The 21,158-nt window shown below is 41.2% G+C and overlaps 1 protein-coding gene across 5 annotated transcripts in view; it reads left to right on the forward strand.

Annotated features, from left to right (window-relative positions):
- cdin1 (CDAN1 interacting nuclease 1) overlaps positions 1–21,158 on the forward strand; it is a 56,000-nt gene that overhangs the window by 20,155 nt on the left and 14,687 nt on the right. For all 5 annotated transcript variants that reach the window (XM_056394218.1, XM_056394217.1, XM_056394219.1 and 2 more), the window contains 5 exons: positions 2,874–2,953; positions 3,327–3,376; positions 5,172–5,239; positions 6,759–6,824; positions 7,085–7,190. In XM_056394218.1, coding sequence (XP_056250193.1) covers positions 2,874–2,953; positions 3,327–3,376; positions 5,172–5,239; positions 6,759–6,824; positions 7,085–7,190 — 370 coding nt within the window. The remainder of the gene's footprint in view (positions 1–2,873; positions 2,954–3,326; positions 3,377–5,171; positions 5,240–6,758; positions 6,825–7,084; positions 7,191–21,158) is intronic.

Genomic DNA, 21,158 nt, shown 5'->3' on the forward strand with positions numbered 1-21,158 from the left:
CTTTAGCGGCGCACATTATCAGGACCTGTCTCTCCCTTGCTCCATGAAGTTTGATGAACGAGTGCCCCTCCACAGCTCAATGGCTTGTGCATGGGGAGTGTGGGTGGAAGGGGGACATATAGAGGAAATGGGTAGCACCCCCCCCCCCCCACCCGTGGACAAAAGTGGGTTTTTTAATTAATAAACAAACTTGCAGAGGAGCTCATCAGTGTCAGGGGCAATAACAATCGTCATCCGTTACTGTTTATTACGGTCCTCCCTCAACAAATGTTGCTATCTAATGAGGTTTCTCGACATTTTTTTGTGTTTGAGATAATGACTTTTTCACCCTAGTGGAGCAAGGAAGAGTAGTTACAAATGACACAAGTAAGCAATGAAAAATCAAGCCAAGGTGATGTTGCTGTTACCTTGCTTTATATAGTTTATCTTGTTTCAGAATTGCATATGAAAACAGGCTTGTGATTTGTTTACACTGGTTGTTTTCTTTAGCAAATCCCAATGGAGGCGTAGCGTTTCACATCTATTATTCTCCTCTTCTCTGTTCTTTCTTTTCAGATGTTGACGATGTGATACGGTACCTTAGTCAGAATTTATACCAACATGGGACAATTACAGTAAATTTGGCGAATGTTTACAAGGTGCAAAGTCGTGCTGCAGGGCTTTGTTCTCTGTGTCTGGTGTTCTTCAGATTATGCTTTTTATTTTCCTGCATGTGTTTTATGTGTGTGTCTGTGTGTGCCTTTGGAGTGTGTATTTAAAGAGCAGGGAGTGTGTGTGTGTGTGTGTGTGTGGCAGAGAGGAGCTCAGGGTGTCATAGAGGAGTCTTGCCGTGCAAGGCGGGGGCGTCTTTAATAAATGTATGCTGATGTTGGAGGCTGCAACGATGCGAGGGATGCTAGGGCCCTGTTGTTATTTACTGCTGTGTTTGTGCACAGCAGCGAATCCTGGGCCTGCAAATGGCATTACAGCCAGTGATGAATGAGCATTAGGGTAAACTCATTTTAAAAGCATCCTGATTTATTAGCGGACTGGCCCTCCATTTTCATCAGGTCAATGCTTGGCTGAAATTCCACAATGTCAGCGCCAAGGTCACCTTTTTATGGCTATTTTTAACCCCATTGCTCAAAAAGAGCAGGAGAAAGGGATCCTGTCACTTATTATGGCCATCTACCAAAAATATCAAAGGGCTTGAGAGGCATGGAGAGAGAGAGAAGTCTAGTCCTGGAAGTCTGTGTTTGTGTGTGTTATGTGAGAGACCAAAATGTGTTGGTGGTCAACCTCCAATTATGAGCACTAGTAAGACAAGAGCTTTAATGGCTGCCGTTTGCCTTCGGGGAGGTTTATTACACACTACTGTTTTGCAGAAGCAGCGTCAAATCTATAAAACGACCATTAGGAAGAGGGAAAAAATCAATCAAAATGCCATTAAAGTGGAATAAGTTGCCAATATTGCTGATGTGGTTGCGGGTCCTTTGATTTTCCTTCAGATTATTAGGCACAGTCGAGTAGTGACTTTGTTAAGGGAAACCAGTGTTGGTGGGGAGTAATATGTCTCCTGGCTTCATAAAGTTTGCTGCCTCATATTTCCCGCTTTATTGATTATCCATTATCATTTGTCATGAGGTGTCCTAACTCAAGGGGAAAATATAACCCTCTTTCTTCACCGCCGCCTGCACCGCACAGGAGCATGGTATGGATCTGCGTGTGAAGGTACCAATCTCTGAGAAAAATGAGCAAAGAAATAAAGCACAGCCCTGTGCCTTGCAGCTCTAAGAGGGAGTGCTGGGTTATGGGGTGGGCTGGGGGAGTACCGTAGCTGGGAGAGGCTGGAACAGAAAGGAGGTAGCAAAAAAAAAAAAAAAGAGGTGGCAGAGAAAGATGGAGACAAAGAAGAAGAAATAGAAAGAAAGGAGGGAGCGCTGAATGTGCTTTGTTCTTCTTCCACCCTCATCATAAGGTCGATGAGGGATCGCAGCACTATTTGTCCTCTCTGTGATAAGGAGTAATGCCTATGAAAGAGATGCAAAGGGCAAGGCAGAACAGAACAGAACTTCAGGGTTTTTAAATGTTCTTCTAAACGCCACCGTATTAATGAAATTAATTTAATAGACGCCTAATGATCCAGTTAGCGTCTGTAAGTGTACACCCAAGTCTTTTTAAATTGATCCTTTTTCATTTGCGGTTTTTAACTCACATTTTTATAAATCTCCAAATAAAGCTGTCTTGTGTTTAATAGCTATATACTGTGCACAGCTTTCTAGATGAGTTTGGGAATCTCGGTGCAGTGTTGGTACAGGCACCATCCATGCCTGAGGTGTGAATAGAAACATTCCTTGTATTGTCTGTATTGCCTGCAAGTCTGTCAGGACCATGTGTATATATATCACTAAAATGGCGTGCCTCAACCATTTCGTCACACAATGATACAATCCATTTAATCCCGATCTTTTTAAGAAATGATTTAAGGAATTTTTTTGCTGTTGCAGTAGCAGCGAATCAATCCAGCAGGCTTTCCTTTTCTGATTTATAATGTTAGTAGAGCAAGAATGGGGATGAGAGATGCAGAATAGTCAGCGTTCATAACATAGATAAACTACATGGGGCTCCTGTGCTCTGGACTGAAACATTTATCTATAGAAAATCTGTGTAGACACCAAGCAGCCATCTAATGGACTAGTGTGAAAATACTGCACTAACAGTGGCGTGGTGAATTACAGCCTGTCATACCTGTCTTGTGTCTCTATATTTTAATTGTTTGCTTTTGCAGCAATTAGATTTTTGCCTTTTACATTTGTAGGATATTAGACAAACTCTCATGTGTGGTTTTTGCCTAATAGTATTTGTTTCTCTCCTTTTCTTTTCTTTCTTGTCAGCCTCTAAAACAGTCGTCAACAGCATGCTTAAGGAGCCATCGCTGATTCCAGACCAGATTTTGGCCAATAACATCTACCAAGTAAGTGTTTTAAATTTTAAACAGTATAGGAAATCACTTAAATTGTTTGCCGTCATGGAATGACATGTACGTTTTAATTTGAAATTTAGGTAATTTTATAAAGTTTGAAGCCCTACCCTTTTCCATGTAACAAATCTGCTGCTTATGTACAGTGAGTTTTTAAATGTAGCACCTGGCTGACAGACAGCATCAGCCGCTCATGTTTGCTGATGAGGTCACGTGAGAGCCGGCGGTCATGCCTGCCAATCTGCCAGCATCTCCTGTGTTTTCTCCTTTCCCAGCACTGCATGGGCTTCCTTCCCTTCCCCTCGCACCCCCCCCAACCCACCCACCCTTTTCGCACACCATAATATTTCTTCCCCCTCTTTTTCAGTGCACAATAAATGACTGCTGTTATGGACCGCTGGTAGACTGCATCAAACAGTATCCTATCCCATAAAATTTTAAGCCTGAAATTGACGAGGAGCTATTGAAGGGGATGAGATGTGTCTGGCTTCACCTGACATAAAAGTTCTGCTTCACAGAGGAAGTGTTTCATTCTGCCTGCCATCCCACTATCACCGATACAGGGGCTGGAAGGTGATGGAGGAAAGAGGAGGAGGAGAGGATAGACTGATCTAAATGCATCTCCATGTGCATGCAGTGGATCAGACCCAATGTTCTATGATACAAAAAAAATTAGCATTCATAAGCCTCATGGTGGTTGATGTGATCTTCTTTTGTTTGGTGTTTTATTTAGCCCAGATGATTTGAAATTTTATTATCATTACTGTATTTTGTTCTGATAATTCTCCTGCTGTTCAGCACCACGGAGAGTTCATCAGTCCAACTTTAATTATTCATTTTGATTGCACATTGGTTTTATTTTATTTATTCATTATGCAATTGTACTGCTTTAATTCCCGGTGTTTCCTCCTCCCTTTCTTTTCCCAGCTTCAAATACCCTCTCTATAGCCTTGACTATAGGGGCAGAATTGGAGTCCAGGCTATTTAGGGGCAAGCAGCTGTGTAGCAGACCAACTATTTCCTGGGGGAGGAGACTTATTTGAATGAGTCTACACGTGTATGTCTGTATGGTACTGTGTCTGTCCAGAATTTGGTGTGTGGTGGGGCTTGGTTGTTCTCTTCATAGCCAGTGAACCCTGTCCCATCCTGCCCTCCCTCCACCTCCCCCTTTTACCTTTCTTTGACCGTCCTCGTCATTGTCAACTTAGAGTCAGTCACTCCGCTACACAGAGTTCATGGGAACTGCCCCACTACTATCTGCTTTCAAAGAGCTCCATCCACACATAAGAGGGGTAGCTCTTAATGCATGTGTATCAGTCAGGAGATGCATTTATTAGAAGCCATTTTGAGTGATTAGTGTTTGTTGGGAAGTACAATACCCTTAGAACTTTTCTCTTGATCTCTTTGAGTAGGCAAGTTATGCATATATGATACCCACCCTTTCTGTGGCATCAAGCATCATGCATCCTGATGCAAAATGGCATCTATTCTATAAAAGCATTTTTCTTCAAAGATCTTAGAGGAATGAGTGGAGTAGCTAGTCCGGGCACTCTATGCATTTTGCCAAATTGGCATTTGTTTCGTCTTCCTCATTTACGTAATGCACTTTGGAGATTTCTTGTGAAAGCAGATTAAGGTCGACCTGAAAAGTCTGACTGGGCTCTCGCTATACATCGACATGAAGAGAAGTGGCTTTCACTTTGCATAGTAAGCCAATAGAGGAGAAAGGCAGATTCTTAACTTGATCTGATATTGGCATACACAAGCACAGTTGAGCTTGCATCACCTCATATTTGTGCATTTATGTTGTCACCTTATACATTTACCTGAAAGCTATAGGTACTAGTTATTTTGCAGATTGTGATCCACACAAGTCATAACTGCTTCTGAGACCGTAATCATTTGTTCAGAAAAAAAAAAAAAATCCATTATTTTCTTTAAAAAAAATGAAAAACATCTGCCAGTGCAGTGGGAATGTTTCAGCCTATTATGAATGTCTATCAACTTGTTTGAAGAACTTCATAAAATCAACTTTTGGAAACATAAGATAAGACACATAAGAATTATTCTTATGTGTCTTATCTTATGTTTCAGATACAGACGCACTTTATTTTCTTGAACAGTTTTAAACAAATTGTTGTATAACTACTCACCACTAGAAAATACTGCTGTTTCTCTACTGTGCGTGTGGAATCCTTGACTCTATTCTCAGCGCTATTGGCCAAGAGCATGAGGTGCTACTCTGTGACAAACTGAAGGAGAGGAACCTGTCCTTTCTGGGTAAGCCAATTCTTGACCTTCTCATCGCATGTTTCAAGTCACTTTGGCCGTGGCAGTGTTGCCTTTTGTGTAAGCTCAGTAAAGGAAGACCTGGACTTGACTGATGCAATGGATGTTATCTCTTATTGATTTGTCATCAAATATCCTTGGATGTTTATGCACCAGCCTACAATGAATATTTAAAGAATAAAAGCTTCAAAGGTAGCCCTTAATGTTTCATTAGTCAGAATGCTTAGTCATCTCAGGTTACTGCTGAGTAATTTATTTATTTTCAAAAATGGATGAAATAGGCTTGTTTCTGTTAACATAAACATACATAATATGATAATGCCATTAAGGGGATTCCTAATTTGCAATAGGTTTTGCCGATATTACATGTTGAGAAACTCATAACAGGGTTGTGATTTCTAATATTTGAATCAGTTTTATTTTTGTAATCTTTTGTGGTATATTTTCCAAACAACATTGGCTTGTTCCAACAAGACCCCATTTATCCCATCATCACCATCCCATCACCATCCCCTAGGTCAGATGACTGATGAAGGATAAAAGTCATTCCCTCTGTCATTAAGACCATATCATTTATTTGGACCCCGAGTGCTGACCTTTCTTCAGGGCTGTACAGAGGACTGTTCTAAAACTGTCAGAGTTCGGGGGGCACGAGGGCCACTGAGGCAGCTTCCCCCCATCTGATAAATGGATTGGAAATAAGCTACCCAACAGCAGGGATGGCCCATTAATTTTAATCAAAGGTGATGTAAAAAGGCGATCAGAGCCACATGACAATGTCAACAGCCCAGTAGGAGAGAATAGAGGTCCCCGTCCTAACACACACACATGTACACCAACATTACCCCACCCAGGATACCCCTCTGCAGGCCCCTGGCAGCCTCACTGACCTCACTCGGCTCTCTTTCTCCATCCTTGGCTGATGCTACCTCCTCACCATCACTGACACCGCCACCCTCCATCTCTCCTCAATTCCCTTCCATGCCCCATTAGTTGAGCTTGGCTGGAGACAAAGAGGCAGGCCTTTGGAACTGAATGACCTGGTCAGCCTGAGATTTAATGGAGAAATCAGGTGTTGTAGGGATAATGGCCGAAGCACGCCAGGAGTCAAGGACAATGGCTGCAGCGTTTGCAGGCAGAGGTCAGGCTTACAGAGGCTATAATGCCAACCTTGTCCTCTTGCTGTATATTTTATAAAGCGCTGCCAAACTGCAAACCGGGGAGCAGCTCTGTAACTGGGCTTTACGATTTTTTTGTGCAACGAAAGCGAATATGTGGCAGATGTAGTTAATGGTTTTACTGTGCTTGCTGTCCTCTACTGTTATTTCATCTGCTTTGCTACCATTGAAGGGGGATTTTGTTACCAGCACCTTGGTGAATGTGGTTAGGTCAGTAGCCTGTGATTGATGATCATACACCCGGCTGATTGCCGAATAGAACTTGTTCAGCGAAGAGTAAAACTTATTTCAAACAGTCAAATGTTAAAAATTCTGCCCTTTATCTCCTGTAGATGAAAACCAACTGAGAGCAATGGGCTATGACAAAACACCTGATATCATCCTGGAGGTTCCAATTGGTTAGTATTTGTATCATAAATGTCATTATTTTATCTGAAATAACTGCTTCCTAAACCTAGGTGCCTTTTTCTCATAAAGCATCTTGCAATTGTGAAAACATTGTCATTTTAATTCCAGATCTTTAATTTTTTGTTATTGACAGGAGAGAGAAAAAAAAAAAAAAAAAGCAAAAATGTCATTGGCTCCTCTGGATCGTGCTTGTGTGGCTTTTGTGTCACCAGTTTTCTCAGTGTCGCTGTGTGTTTCTGTTTATGAAAAGCTGTGGAGGGACACATTGTACACTGGATTGAGAGCAAAGCCTCATTCGGAGACGACCACAGTCATCGCACCTATCTCAATGAGCAGTTCTGGAGCTACTGGAACAGGTGAGTCTACTTTTTTTTTTTTTTTCGTCCTTTCACCTCTTTTGTATTGTTTGCATTCGGTTTCATTTGCTTTATCTGAATTGATGATCTAATGTTGCAACTACGATTTTCCCAGCCCGCGTATTGTTTATAACTTCTCCCTTTTGACCACAAACCACAATCAGCTTTTCTCAGTAATATGAATGCAACTCATATCTGTCTTACAACGCTAACCACTTCCTCCCTGGCATAGGCAACACTAACCCCAGACTTCCATATGGTACATGTGCACATCAGACTACTTCCACATCCACCCCTGTCACTGGAGCCCTTTAGAGCCTGAATGGCCTGCCTGTGAGCTTGATTGTTTTCCAGAGTACACATATTGTTTTCGAAGGAAAGCTGGGAAATGGGTGATTAATCCATTGCATCTGTTGTCATGAGAACCTCTGGACAGGAACAGGCCCTCGTGGTCTGACCCTGGGGGAACAGAATTGTGTGTATGCGCCTGCATATGGATGTGTGCGTCTCAGTGCTAGAAATGAATCAGATGCACAACATACATACTTATTTCATGATCTCTTGAGAGAACACAGAGAACCGACTTATTTTGTTTCTCATCCCACTGCCAAAACATAAGGCTTACATGCGGGTTATAAGTTTGTCCCCCATTTTATTTAGTAATTAATGTGCTAGTATATAGTTTAAAAGCTAAAAATGTCATATAGTGTCCCAGCCAATCAATATATTGGATAGGACAGACTTTCACTATTTAATGTCAGCAAAAACTGTGATACGAAGTGTCACCAGCCATTATCCAAGCTCAGTACTCAGTGTTATAAAGGCTTCATTTCACACTGAATCAGGTAGAGCAACTTTTGTGTTGGGGCACAAACTGAGAAGAGTAAGGGTCGGTCACACATGGTCTTCACGTTCACTGCCTCCCACGACGCAAGGTTCCAGTCACCAAGTCGAAAAGTCGCCCCCCACCGCCTCCGTTTGCCTCGCTGTGGCCCCGGCCCCCCGTCAGCCATGACGGCCAGCTGACATGTTGTGACACGGTGCTGGAGGTTCCAGACCTCAGGCACAGCCGGACACTCTCTTTCTCTGTCTCTCTTGTTTTTGTTTTGCTGGAGCATTTACAGCACCAGATCAGGATCAGATTTCTGGATCTAGTGAGACCATGACACAGAAAGAGAAGCTGTTTACTAAGAAATCATTTTCATGTGTGGTTTTGCATGCGTAGTTCCCCAACCTAAAATAATCCTTCTATTGTCTGCCTATCACTGATAAGATAGCAAATGATTTATTTACACCAGATTTTTCCCGATATAGATCACCTGTTTCCATTTAAAATAGGTTGTTCTATTTATTCTCTTGTAATTATAGCCTGCAGTCGTCACAAACTGGCCCAGAGTAAGAAACATAAATAAAGTAGTTAACTAAAATAAAATAAAAATGTTAATCAGGTGTGGATGGGTGTAGTGTGATATACGCCAAAAAAAATGAAACGAAAAAACATAACACACCTACACCTATAATGGTTCAGTGTTCAGGAGATGTTATCGTTGCCTATAGAGGACTGACCTACTGATTTCACCCAGAAGCTGCAGGCAGAACAATTGTTTGATTTTTCAGGGAGAATGATTCATCCAATATCAGAGAGTAGTTAAAATGCTTGTGATGAGGTCAAGGTCATAATCAATGGTGTGTTTTATTTTCTCAGAGTAACGTAGCTTTATTTGGAAATGGTCTGCTTCCAGAAGGAAAATCACTGTCTTTTTTTTTTTTTTTTTTTTTTAGCCATTAATGACGTCAGGAACTAAAAGTCGCTGAGGTGTGAATTTAAAAAGGGCCAGTCTGATGGTTACCATTTTTTAGGCCTCATTAAATTCCTCTAAGAAAGTTGGTGAATGAAAAAAAAGGCTTTGTTTAAGCTCCAGAATACTCCTAGACCATGGCTAATGAAATAGTACTTAAAGATCAGATGTCTCCTTGAATATTTCACTGTATAAGTCAATGTGCTTTTTTGATTTAGACTGAAGAAAATGGCATGAATCTGTCTTTGGTCCTCTTTGTTACTCCTGGCATTAGTTTACAGTAGGTCAAAATACCAGAATACTAACGGCTTGATTGGACGGTTAGGGTTACTCCGAGCCTTACATATCTGCTCTTGGGTGTCTTTCATTGATATTCACCGGGCGGCCTTGTCTGAGTGTATTAAGGAGCTGACAAAGTAGATCCCATCATGTCAGCCAGCAGCCCGGTCAGATAAACATTGTCATGTCAAAAAAGAAAAAATGTCAGTCCCTTCAGACCCTACCTTTTCCAGCACCCTTGTAATTTTTAATTGACATTTACTGCTGACATTTCCAAATGTGCTTCGTCTTTCTCTTATTGTTAGACCTAATGCGTTATCGTCTGATGTACAAAGGGTGTGCGCACATGTGCATATTTGTGTGTGTTTGCAAAGTGAAGGCGGTGAATTCGGGGTCAGCACTTTGTGGTCACAAAAACATAAACTCATAGAGAAATGGGGGACAGGAGAGTGATGGGGTGACATCATCCTGCTTTCACTTCTCATTAGTTGGTTTCAGTTTATGAGACAGGCCCTGAAGGGCTGATGTTTAGGGTGTTTGTCCATTCCTCAAACTCAGATTACAGTGCTTCACTCTAAACCTTTCAGTTTTCTTTTTGACTGCCCTTGGAATTGCGCGGCTGTGTTTGTAATTACTTCATTGCCCCTGATTGACATTTCCAGTGATTTGCTTATTTTTCATGAATTCCCTCTTTGCTTTAACTGAACTGCTTCACCCATTGCTTGTGTTAATTGTTCTTGCTTTGCCCTCAAGCATTGCAGAGTGAGCTATGGGGACATGTTTTTGTAGAATGGAGGAAAAAAAAAAAACATAACTAATTTTCTCTCCAAAGCTCTCACCAACAGCATTCATCATCCAAACAATAGTCTTGCCAACACACTAACCCCATAATGAACCCCTCTTCAGTGGAGTGAGGGGTAATGACGCTTCACCTTCAATGCTCCCAAGAAAAAAGAGAAAAGGGACAAAAAAAAAAAAGGAGAGAAAAACGGTCTTCTGCAGAATCAAACGCAGTGTTCAGGCCCAGTGCCTGGATGAGATGGCGAAGCAGCAGCTATTGGTGTCTTCCAGCCATCAATCTTAGCTGGTGGCGTTCCAGAGCCAGCGAGCCCTCTGCTCTGACGGATGTTCAGATAATTGAGTTATCCATCTCGCCCAACTATCAGAGTTGCATAAAAATTATTCACCTGCTGGTGAATATTAAACACATAATGAGCCTCTTGTGTGTTTTAGGAGAAGTGGGTAAGGTTAAACACAGCATGTAATGAAATATGGACCTTGGTGTGGTACCACCTTAACTGCCCCTTTCTTGATTATGGTGTACTTAAATCAATTATGGTTGGCAAAGTTCCTCCCATAACTCTCCAGCAGCTGCAGCAGCTAAAGTTCTGCCTTTTATTTGTCTGATTAGTTTAGCTTATCACACACATGCAGGAATCTGTCCAGATAATGACAAATAGATGCTGACTCCCTCAATATTTGTGCACTTGAGTTATTGTGATGGATTCGCAGAAATTCTGTAGAAATTGAGATTTGGGTTTTTGTCAATGTTTATTGCACAGCTGGGCCATGTTACTGTAGTGAACCCTGTCAGGTTTAGTTACTGCATGTGTTGCTGTGGAGTCCCTTGTAAAGGCTGCGTGTCTGAAATGGAGGGCAAAGGACACCAAAGAAGTTTTAATACTTGATGGATGGATAAATAGATGGATCTGTGGATCAAATATTGGTCCTGTGTGTGACTGTGTGTGGTAGCTCGCAGACAGAATCCTGTAAAAAATCAGTCAAAACATTAACACTACAGGCTTTCACAGCAAAGCACAGTCACAAAGCAAAACTTAGACGAAAATAGATAAAAGGTTTCCTGCTGAAGATGCTTGTCTTTTGCATCCTCCTCTCTAAGAAAGTCCACTCATTATTATTTTGTCAGGTTATGAGGGATCTGTGTGGCCCTTAATGGCCCTTCATGCAGCAGTTGTGTATCATAAAAGAATCAATAGAGTGAATCAGAATATGCTGTTTACCACAAAATAGCTTTTAAGCCTCAAAGCTACTCAGCGCTGTATAGCAAATTAAAAGGGTAAATGTATAGTCAAATACGTGGATTCGGAGTCCGTTCTCTTCACTGTTCCCCATTTTCCCTCCCCCATTCCACCCCCAACCCCAACACAATGGACAGCCTCTGTGGAAGTGAGCATGAATGCCAGCGTGCCCCCCACCCAAAGTAAATCAGCTGTGAGATTCGTAAACTGTACATGTCAGAGTTGAAAATGTTAGCACTCTTAATGGAGGCTTGAAAAGGTTAGATCTGATAAAAAGCTGTCAGCCGTCCGCAAAAAATGATTTATAGCAATATAATGGGACAGTATGCCTCATTTCTCCCTCATTTGAAATGGGGGTTAAGACTTTTGGGTTTGCCATTATACATCATCTGGCTTGACCACTTGGAAATTTGTTGAGACTTGAATGCACGCACAGGCATTGTGTTTCATCTGGCTCTTTTGTTTTAGTGATTTTGTAAAATGTGGTTCATTTATGTCCTCCCATAATTACCAGCAGAAGATTCTCATGCTCCAAGGGAACATATTGATCTCCATTCAGCTCTGTTTTGCGCGAATGAGATCAGTGCTTGTCCTTTCTTGTAACACTTTTTTGCTGCACATATTCGAAGCAAAACTACAATTAATGAGGAAGTCGTAATTCTCAAGACTCGCCAGACTGTTCCTACAACATCACTAATCTGCTCGCTGACACATTGGCTAATGAATAGACAGAAATCTGATTTATGTGGTGTTTTATGTTAGTTGACACAGCTGCAATTAGACATCTTGAGTTCTTTGTGAACTTTTTCCAATTACATGTGGGACCGGATGCTGTAGATTTTGCAGCTGAAATTGCATGGTAATTCTGTTATAGCCTCAGAACCGTCAATCCACTTGAGACATCAAATTAATTTTTTGATTCAAGATATTGTACGTGGTCATCCTTTTTTAATGGACATGTCCATCATTTTTGTAGAACTTTCCGAAGAAGTGGCAACAGGAATGCTTAATTAGTAAAGTGTAATGACACGATGTGTAGACAACCCTTATTGAATTCATCTGAAAAAAGTTTTTTTTCCTCTCTAGATCCTTACATAGGCAGATTAGGCATTTGCTCATATGTAGAAATACTTGCATGTGCATATAGAGTGTACCTATATGTGTTTAACGCAGTTGTACCATAAGAGTAATATACAGTAAGCCCCAGCAGCAGCAGCAGGGCCATCATAGAGGCAGAGGAGATAGGGGATGTCACCTGAGAGAGGGCGCCCAGAGGCCGTGGCAGCTGCTGATCCAATGAGGCCGGACATTACAGGGCCGTCCCCGAGGACAGGTACTGGCGCTTCTGGGGTGACGATGTGACACCTCCGAGACCTGTGCCCTGCCATACTTTACCTCAGCTCCCTCTCAGAGATGTGCACAACAAAGAAAATTCCATCACCATAGTGGCCTTTAAAAAATAACTGTTTGTACTATAGTCATAATAATGCAATGTATGATGCGACAAATATGTGAATGGCTGCTCCTCTGCAGATAGCAGTTCCAGTTCCTTACTGCATATAGGCTTTTCTATTATGGTGTTGATGAGGTGGCTTTTCAGGGTAACGAGGTTTAAAGGTCGTGGAGTTTTTATGTACTTAAAATGAATGGAAAATTCTAGTTTTTTGAATGCACAAATATCAGTTTTCCTTGTAAAGCCTAAGCACCTCTGACATTGCCTTCCTCCTATTTATAGTTATGGATACCCCATGCAGTGCAGGAACGTGGCCTCTTTTATTGTTTCCTTTGTTATGACATCCTCTCTTAGAATATTCCTTAGCTAGAAAAATAGCTATCCACAATGGTGGTTCCTTTAGGGCTTTGCAAGTGTTTGTTTTAGGGCACATCAGCACACACAAGTGCAATTCTGGCCCCCAAAGCACAAGCAACTTGGAATATTAATGGCAAATGACAAGCCGGCTCTGATGCTTCAAGGATTTCATGCTTTTAAGGATGCACATTTGGGTGCATTGTTTAAGGCGTCTGGGGAGTAATCCGCACTCTCAGGTCTCCAGCAGCCTCAGGATTTAGCTCTGGTTAAGCCTCCATGTCTCCTATTTATTTTAGTCGGGTTGTATGTGTGCATTATCCAAATTTGTCATTTACCATTGAGTGTGAGAACAGCTTTGACACGGCCGCTGTGTGTATAAACGAGGAGCGGGACAGAAAGCGGCACCCCTGCGATACATATCCCTCCTCCTGTCTTTCTGCTTGCCTGTGACATTGTGAGATGGAGAAGAAAGCCTCAAGTAAAATGGGCTGCAAGCATGTCTACTCTATGAATTCCTCTTTTGCTATGGAACTTTTTTCAAGATGAACGTACATTTTTTTGTCAGCTTTCACGATGTATGTCATCAGACTTACAGAGACACCCTTTTTTTTTTTTCCTCACTCATTTTCTCAGTCTCGCTGCCCCCCCCCCTTTTCTTTTTTCCCCTCCACAGTGACCTTGTGGGTTTCATTCCAGGAGGAAGTCAAGAGCATTTGTCAAACACACAGAGAGTAGTGGGCAAGGATTAGAAAGGCTTTTTGTAAAACTCAATCTAACAGGAGAATTTCGATAGCTGCCTGACCCCCAAAAGACATTCAGGTCTACATTACACTCAGTGTGTAAACTTGGAGCATTATTTTTTTGACACGGAGAAAGCCTATACAAATAGATTGTGCTCACAGTACATGATGCTCGCTATGTCTCAAAGTCCTGTGTGTGCCTGCACATCTGTAGAAAGTTACTGAGCAATACCGAGGAAACAGGAAGAGGATTTTAGGGATGTTTGTTGTCATACAAAGTTTGTGCTCTTGTATTTCTCTGAATATTTTTGCTAAATCTATCATAAAGGCTAAAGGTAATTTAAGAGGATTTTTACATACAACATATTCTCCCCACGTACACGAGCACGTTTAGGATCGGCAGACATAAAGCTACAAAACAAATATTTATTGCTTTTTAGGACCTTTGGTTCATGAAGCCTTTTAAGTGTTTAATTTCATGCACCTCCACAGCTGCTTCCAAACCATCTTAATGCTGCCCAAACTAAAGGGCTTAAATGCGTCTTAACCTTTCTGTAGAAGGGGATGAAGGAGGCCAGGAGTCATCAGACGCATCCTCTAGTGTCCTCCCAAGGCCTAAGGAGAGCACTGGACCATGAGTCCTGTGGCCTGTCACAGGAAATGAATGAGACCAAAAAAAGCTTTGAAGAAAATGACTCATTCTTAACTTAAAAAAAAAAAGAATAATTTGCTCTTTTGTTTTTCTATAATTCAATATGGTCTGACATTGTGTTTTAAGGAATGACATTAGGTGTAGAGAAAGAGGGCTTTTATTTCTCCATGTGCCACATGGATAGAAGAGGAATGCATATTTTAGTTCTGGATGTGCAACTTCATGACATGGCAAGTGTTTAACAGCTTTTAATGGAGGATTAAGATTTCTTTGATGTTTTTCCCTCTTTTTTTTCTATTGATTTTGTTAGGTTGACCTGTCTCAGTGCAAGAATTGCTCCATGTATAGTATAGACTACTGGTGCTCATTTTTAATTGTATAGTAAAGGATTTAATTGAACCTTTTAAGTGCTACTTTGTTTTAAATAATTGGTCTTTTACATGCTACAAATTAATGGTTTACCGTAGCCAATTTATCTTAGCTTTAATTTATATGTTGGTCTGCAATGCCTTGTGTATTTCTGGGCACAAGAATGGTAAACACTTTTTTTTTTCTCTCAGACCAAAAATAAATAGAATATTTTTACCAAATGACAGCCAAGAAAACAATGCTTCATATTTCTGCCTTTGTGTTTAAAGAGCAGCTCTGTGTGTACCAGATAATGTGCTGGTACTCATGGTCTGTGGAGGCCCATCAGTCACTGTGTGGAGCTGGTCGCTTGTGATAAGTGGTTCCTTATAGATAACCTAGACAGTAGGCTTCTTTTTATAGGCTCACTGTCCCTCACATAACCTTGTTTTTTTGTTTTTTTGTTTTTTTTTTTTCTTTGTAATACCACCCATGCTTATTTTCCTCCTTTACAATGGTTCCAACCCTCTTTCAACTTTCAGACTTCTTTCTGTTCATGTACATCTTTTCTCAGTCTTCTCAGTCAAGTAATCTGGAAAAACACAACCTATCGGAAATGCAATCTCAAACCAAAGATAGACACACACATGTGCATACACTTGAGTTTGTGGTACTTGTAGTTTTCAGCGTGGAGTGCTATCCTTGCTCTGTTTGACCTCTGTGTGTATTGACTGCAGAAAAGATCCTGATAAAAAGCTTCTGGTGATTTATACCTGCAACAAAGCTTTAGAAATGTGGGAAATAGTTTCCCCTTTTTTTCTTGTGACTTCCTCAGCTTCTTCTCGACAGCGCATTAAATAAAAGATGCGATTTTACAGAATATAATACGCTTCACCAAAACACCAATCAGTCTCTGCGTCTGTTCCTCAATAAATGACGTCGGTACGCTGTGTTGAATTTGTGCCTATCAATTTTAGTTACAACGTTATTTTTACATTTATCATTCGCCATGTGACCTCATCCACCTCCCAAAATAATGTTGATATATGGTTTGAAGTGTTTGTTTCGGTATGTAAGACCTATATCTGATTGTACCTCATGGCAGTCATTTTGATTGATGTCCCATAAGTAACTGAATTTAAAGACCAGATGAAAAGGTATTTGTTTTTGTGAACTTTGCTTTATATTTCAGTATTAATTCACTTCAGTGCATTGTTGCCAGAAACACTGAAAGAGATACAAGCACATCTGAGTCTTTCCTCACCGGCCTGGCATTTGTTAAAGAGCTTCATCAGGACCCTCTTCCCCCCATCTTTGTTCCCAGGCAGCCCTCTCCCTCTCCCGTCTCTGGTTTGAGTTTCACGTCTCTCGGCGGTCTGATTGCCTGATAGCTTAAACATCTCTGCCTGCCTATCCCTTGGTGGGAGTGTGTAATCAAAGACACATGAGGAGCCTGTGTCCAAGTACTGACCTTCTGATTTTGCTCATCAATTCTAGGAGTTAATGTACAAGATCTATCAGGTCAACAGATTTGTCTCCACAAGCTCTGTCAGGTCTATAAATGATCAGAAAGAAATGCTTTTGGCCACTGCACCCTATTAAAACTTCTTAGAATAAATGTGCGCTCAATATGACTGCTAATATATTCTTTCCCCTCTCATGTGTTAATATTGCTAATATGTTTTTTTTTTTTACTCTGTTATGTGGTTTAAATGAGCACCATAAACCAAACCTTTGTGACAAGGGCTAAAGGAGTTAACAGGGTAATGATACGATCCAAATTCCAACTCTGTCTGCTGTCAATGTAACATTTCATCATAGGCGGGAAGTTGAAACGGACGATACCCAATCCTTTTCCTTTGGACTGATGCAAGATAACAGAGGCATACATTTCTGAACAAGTGAAATATAAACTCTGCGCAGAGTTTTTGGGCTTTGAGCCGTCCCTCTTTGAACGGCCGCCACGGAGATGTCGCAGAAATGTATTCCTCATTTTGAGTGATATCTCCATCAGCTGGCACGTTCGCACCATGAATCTCCCCCCATGTTAAAACCCGGAATCTGTCTCTTCAATGACGGCCGTGTGTTTTAAATGACCACTCTTATTTTTTGCGATGGGTGTCTTTGTGTCATGGGGGTTACAAGTGAAAGGGCAGAATAGAGCTGTCTGGCGAAAGGCCTCTGATAGAAAGTGCCACTTCAATTTGAGCACAGCTGCAGCTAAGCCTGGGCCGGCTCACTGTCCGGCCCGACACTTCACATTCTCTTCTCCTGCGACTGGAATGGATGTGAAAACTATTAACTTTGCACAGAGTTTTGGCCCGACCATTTCTGATCCCTTCCCCTTACTCATTGCTTATCTTCAGCTTGTTTTGTCAGGACTCTGCACACTGACAAAGACTGTCTCAGACACCATTTACATTTTGTTTATTTAAGTTTGCTGATTCTTTGTAGCCCTTTCTATAAAACTTAGACTCAATAATGGTTACAAAACAATGTTGTGACTGCAATATATTGCAATATATTGAAAAAATATTTTTATATACTGTATATCTATACTGTCATGCACCGTTAAATTGCATCTTATTTACTTTTTAGATTGTTTTTCCTTTGGACAGACCATTGCATTACAGACTACACCTCGCCTAATTTGGTGATGAGGGGGTTTAACAGTTTGAGGAATTCTATCCCCAGAGCTGCTGACAGTCCTCAGCCCCTCTGAGTCCCCGCTAAGGATGGAGTTTGCGGTTAGAGAAAAGACTACTGGCTCTGTTTTAAGTATTCATTGTGGTTTGAATTAGAAAGGGGATAAATTCTCTGAATAATGATCGCAAAACATTTAGCTTCGGCTGCCCGGGTGAAACAAAACACTCGCGAGTGAAACTTTGAACTGCTCCTCCTTTTTTTTTTTTCTCCCCCGGCCGTTTTGTTTTCAAATTGTAGCGCTGAGTTCATGGGAAACTCTCTCCGAGGTTACCTGCGCCCCAGCAAAGTGATGGAAAAAAAAAAAGGATTACGGCCACAAGAATGTTTTTGCAGTTAGTTGAAATATTACTAACCTTGTCAAGTGTCATTTTGAATGAGAAAGCAAACATATTTTAATCAGGGTTTTAAAGGCAGGGCTTTTCAAACTGTGACTCTAGGAGAAAGGGGTCAGCTAATTGCAACGTTTGATGTCATGTTTGGTCTCCCTCTTCATTTTGATGCGACTGCCTGGAAGCATGCTCGCTCTCTCGCCGTGCTCTCTGTGTCTCTCTCTATGTCACACACACACACTTTGTCACGTGCACAGTCAAATGAAAAACTACTGAGAGGTCTCGGAGTTCTCAATGCTGTAATGATCATAAAGCCTGTGCTTCTACTTCCTGTCAGCCCCCCTCTCAACTTCGACCTCCGACCTCTCCCTGTGTGCATCACTGAAGGTTTGGCCGCTCCACACAGACCTGACAGTGCTGAAATTTAAGAATCGTATTCATAATTTATTTTGAATGGATGTGTGTGCTTTACAGTCTATCAAGAGTACGGTATGTCAGTCCTCAGTCTTTCAGTCTCCTTGTTAAATATGAACTTGGACTAAAGATATGTGCAACGCGTTCCCACCAATCCACAGCAGGTTAATCTTCCAAACACACAATCAAAAATCTCCCTGGTTCTCATAATTACTATTTTAACAGCAACATGGGGGGAGGGTAGCGGGATATACATTGTAAATTATGTTTGACAAGGTGGGGTTAGTGGTTTTGTCGTGGCTTGTCTTTGGTTATTACTCATGCTTCCTCCTGCCATAGATAAGGTCTGCTGGTGAACATACCAAGGTGAGCGCTGGCGCAGGGCCCTTATCGCCAGCATTGATTTAGGGCAAGAACCCAGTGACAGAGGTCATTGTTAAGTAAAGCTATCCATCATTCAGGTTTGATTTCTGCTCAGACCTGTCTCCAAGTTGTCTACACACAGGTAGGCGGCTCACATGGAGTAGAGGCCACCGGAGGGTTGGACTGGTGGGAGGTGTGATGTGGACGGCGTATTGAGGCGCTCTGGGTAATGCTAACCGTGTGTTAAGAGATGACAAGAATGTGATTACAGGTGTTAGAGGTTGACTAGTATTTGAGAATGATGTTTAGATGTTATTTCAAATTAAGGTAACGCTGTAAACTTCAATTGATCCTAATTATGGTATGGAATCCACAATTTAACTTTTTAATTACATTAAAAAGTTTGACGTGCTTATAAATAAAATGTAGCCTTGAATTTTTTTTTTCCACCAGTAGCTGATTGCCTCCCTTTTTCCACAGTTTATTTTGCCACTTACTTAATTCTCCATGTGTCCTAGACGTTTTCTGAGTATGTGTTTGAGACGCTTTCCCCGATTTAAAATTCAAGGTAGTGCTGAGCCTGTGGTAAATAAATTTACAATCATAAACACTTTTTCCCCCTTTGCAGGGGTATTTTTTCAGATGTCTGAAGATGGGTATTTATTGCTGTTAATGTTGTTCATGGCCTTCGTGGCTAGACTTGTAAGTTTTGGCTTAAATGTTCTATTTATCCTGGCATCAAATTGGGGAGCTCATACTTTCAAATATGCTATGAGTCATATTATTGATTTGTCATGAAGATTATTTATTGCACTTTTTTTTTCCACCAACTTCTGCAAAAGTTGGAAGCTGTCAGATATTCTCCTGGAGTAGTTGCATGTAAACTGTCCGTGCTGAATCCTGAGGGATATGGTACTCCTGCAGAATCCAAGGGTCTCTTTAGTTATGCTGAAATAGGTAGCAAGGCTTGTGATGCTGCTCACTAAAACCTTCCAGGGGATAACTTAAGTAGCTAATTACACTTCAGTCTGTAATCAAACCCATGTCAGGTTGTCTGAGAACCTGGATTTGTGTGGTGGATTTCAGTTAAATACAGGGGCAGCTTAAACATTTTATGGTTCTCTCCTCAAATTAAAGTTTTTTCCCGCAATCCCCTCTAAAATGTGTCATATCCCATTACACAAATTTGGATATGGTAAATTAACAGGGAGAGTCCTCGCATTATGAATATGTTGCCTTTTTTTTGTGCTATGTGCAGAGGGTTAGCTTGCTGGGGGTTGGGGGTGTCTTTAACTCCAAAAAGTTGTCTTGAATTTTCTCCCCTCGGAAGATGATGTGTTTTTGCAATTCAAATATTTGCTCATTCTCTTCTCCATTGCAAAGCTCCCTTTGAAGCGGAAGAGTTCTATCAGGACCAATGACAGTGTGAGTGTGCAGCGTGACAGCGCAAGAGGCAGTGCTGGACTATTTCTAACTGCATATTTAAATAGCAAGGAAATCCAAAATCAAAAATATATGCAAATGACGCATGTTTTGCATGCTGATATTTTTATGATTTGGGGCTTGCATATTCAGGTGGTGTTCAGTACGTGCCTAGCTTTAGCAGCATTAATCAGAATTACTTTATGGCTTCACCACATCCTTGATCTCCTTCTAAACAAACATTTTCTGGGGGTGGAAGGCCTGCAATTTGGCAAATTTACTTTTAATTAAAGCTTTGGTTAATGTTTTATTGACTGTTTTTAAGTGGAAAGACATGCTTAAGGCCTTAGGCTTCATAGGAAAGTATGTAACTCAGAAACTCTCAATACTCACATCTGAAGATGATTTTTCACATTATGGAAGACCTTACTGCCTGATCTTTACATTCATCACAGCTATATATACTCTTCTTCTATTCCTCTTTGCGTTAAGGGCGAAAGCTGCTTTTTACGTAAATGAAGATTTTAGATGTATTCATTATATTTAGCATACGTACTATGACATTGTGTGTGGGTGCTTTGGGAAATGTACGTGTAGATGTTTATGCAATGAGCAAGCTATCAAGACAAAGCCCTGGAAATGGGCCTGAGTCCTGTCTTCACTCCTTAAGGTATAGAAAATACAGTATAAAATAATTAATTGAATTGTCATCTGTATGAACAGCCCTTGCTCTCTGCACCCTATAATTCCAACCTCTTTCTACCCCTTCCCCTCGCCACATTTTTTCCCTTCTTTTTTTTTCTAAACAGCAATTAATCTCATTTTTAGTCCAATTTCCATCCCTCTGCTGGAGTCAGAGCGAGTCCCCTGTTTTGTTCCTATTTGGCTTGGTTCCTCTGCATAGTCATTAAGGGCCCAATTAATGTCACCCTTTAGCTGAAGAGTGCTCATTTTTATTGGGGAGCTGACAGTCACCGCCATGAGTGCCGCAGTGTAATATGCATTAATTGCCCCGTAACACTGGTAATTACCAGTTCTTCAAGCCTCTCAGTAAACTGTCATGCCCA

The sequence above is a fragment of the Seriola aureovittata genome, chromosome 13 (assembly GCF_021018895.1).
Source record: "Seriola aureovittata isolate HTS-2021-v1 ecotype China chromosome 13, ASM2101889v1, whole genome shotgun sequence".
Lineage (NCBI taxonomy): Eukaryota > Metazoa > Chordata > Actinopteri > Carangiformes > Carangidae > Seriola > Seriola aureovittata.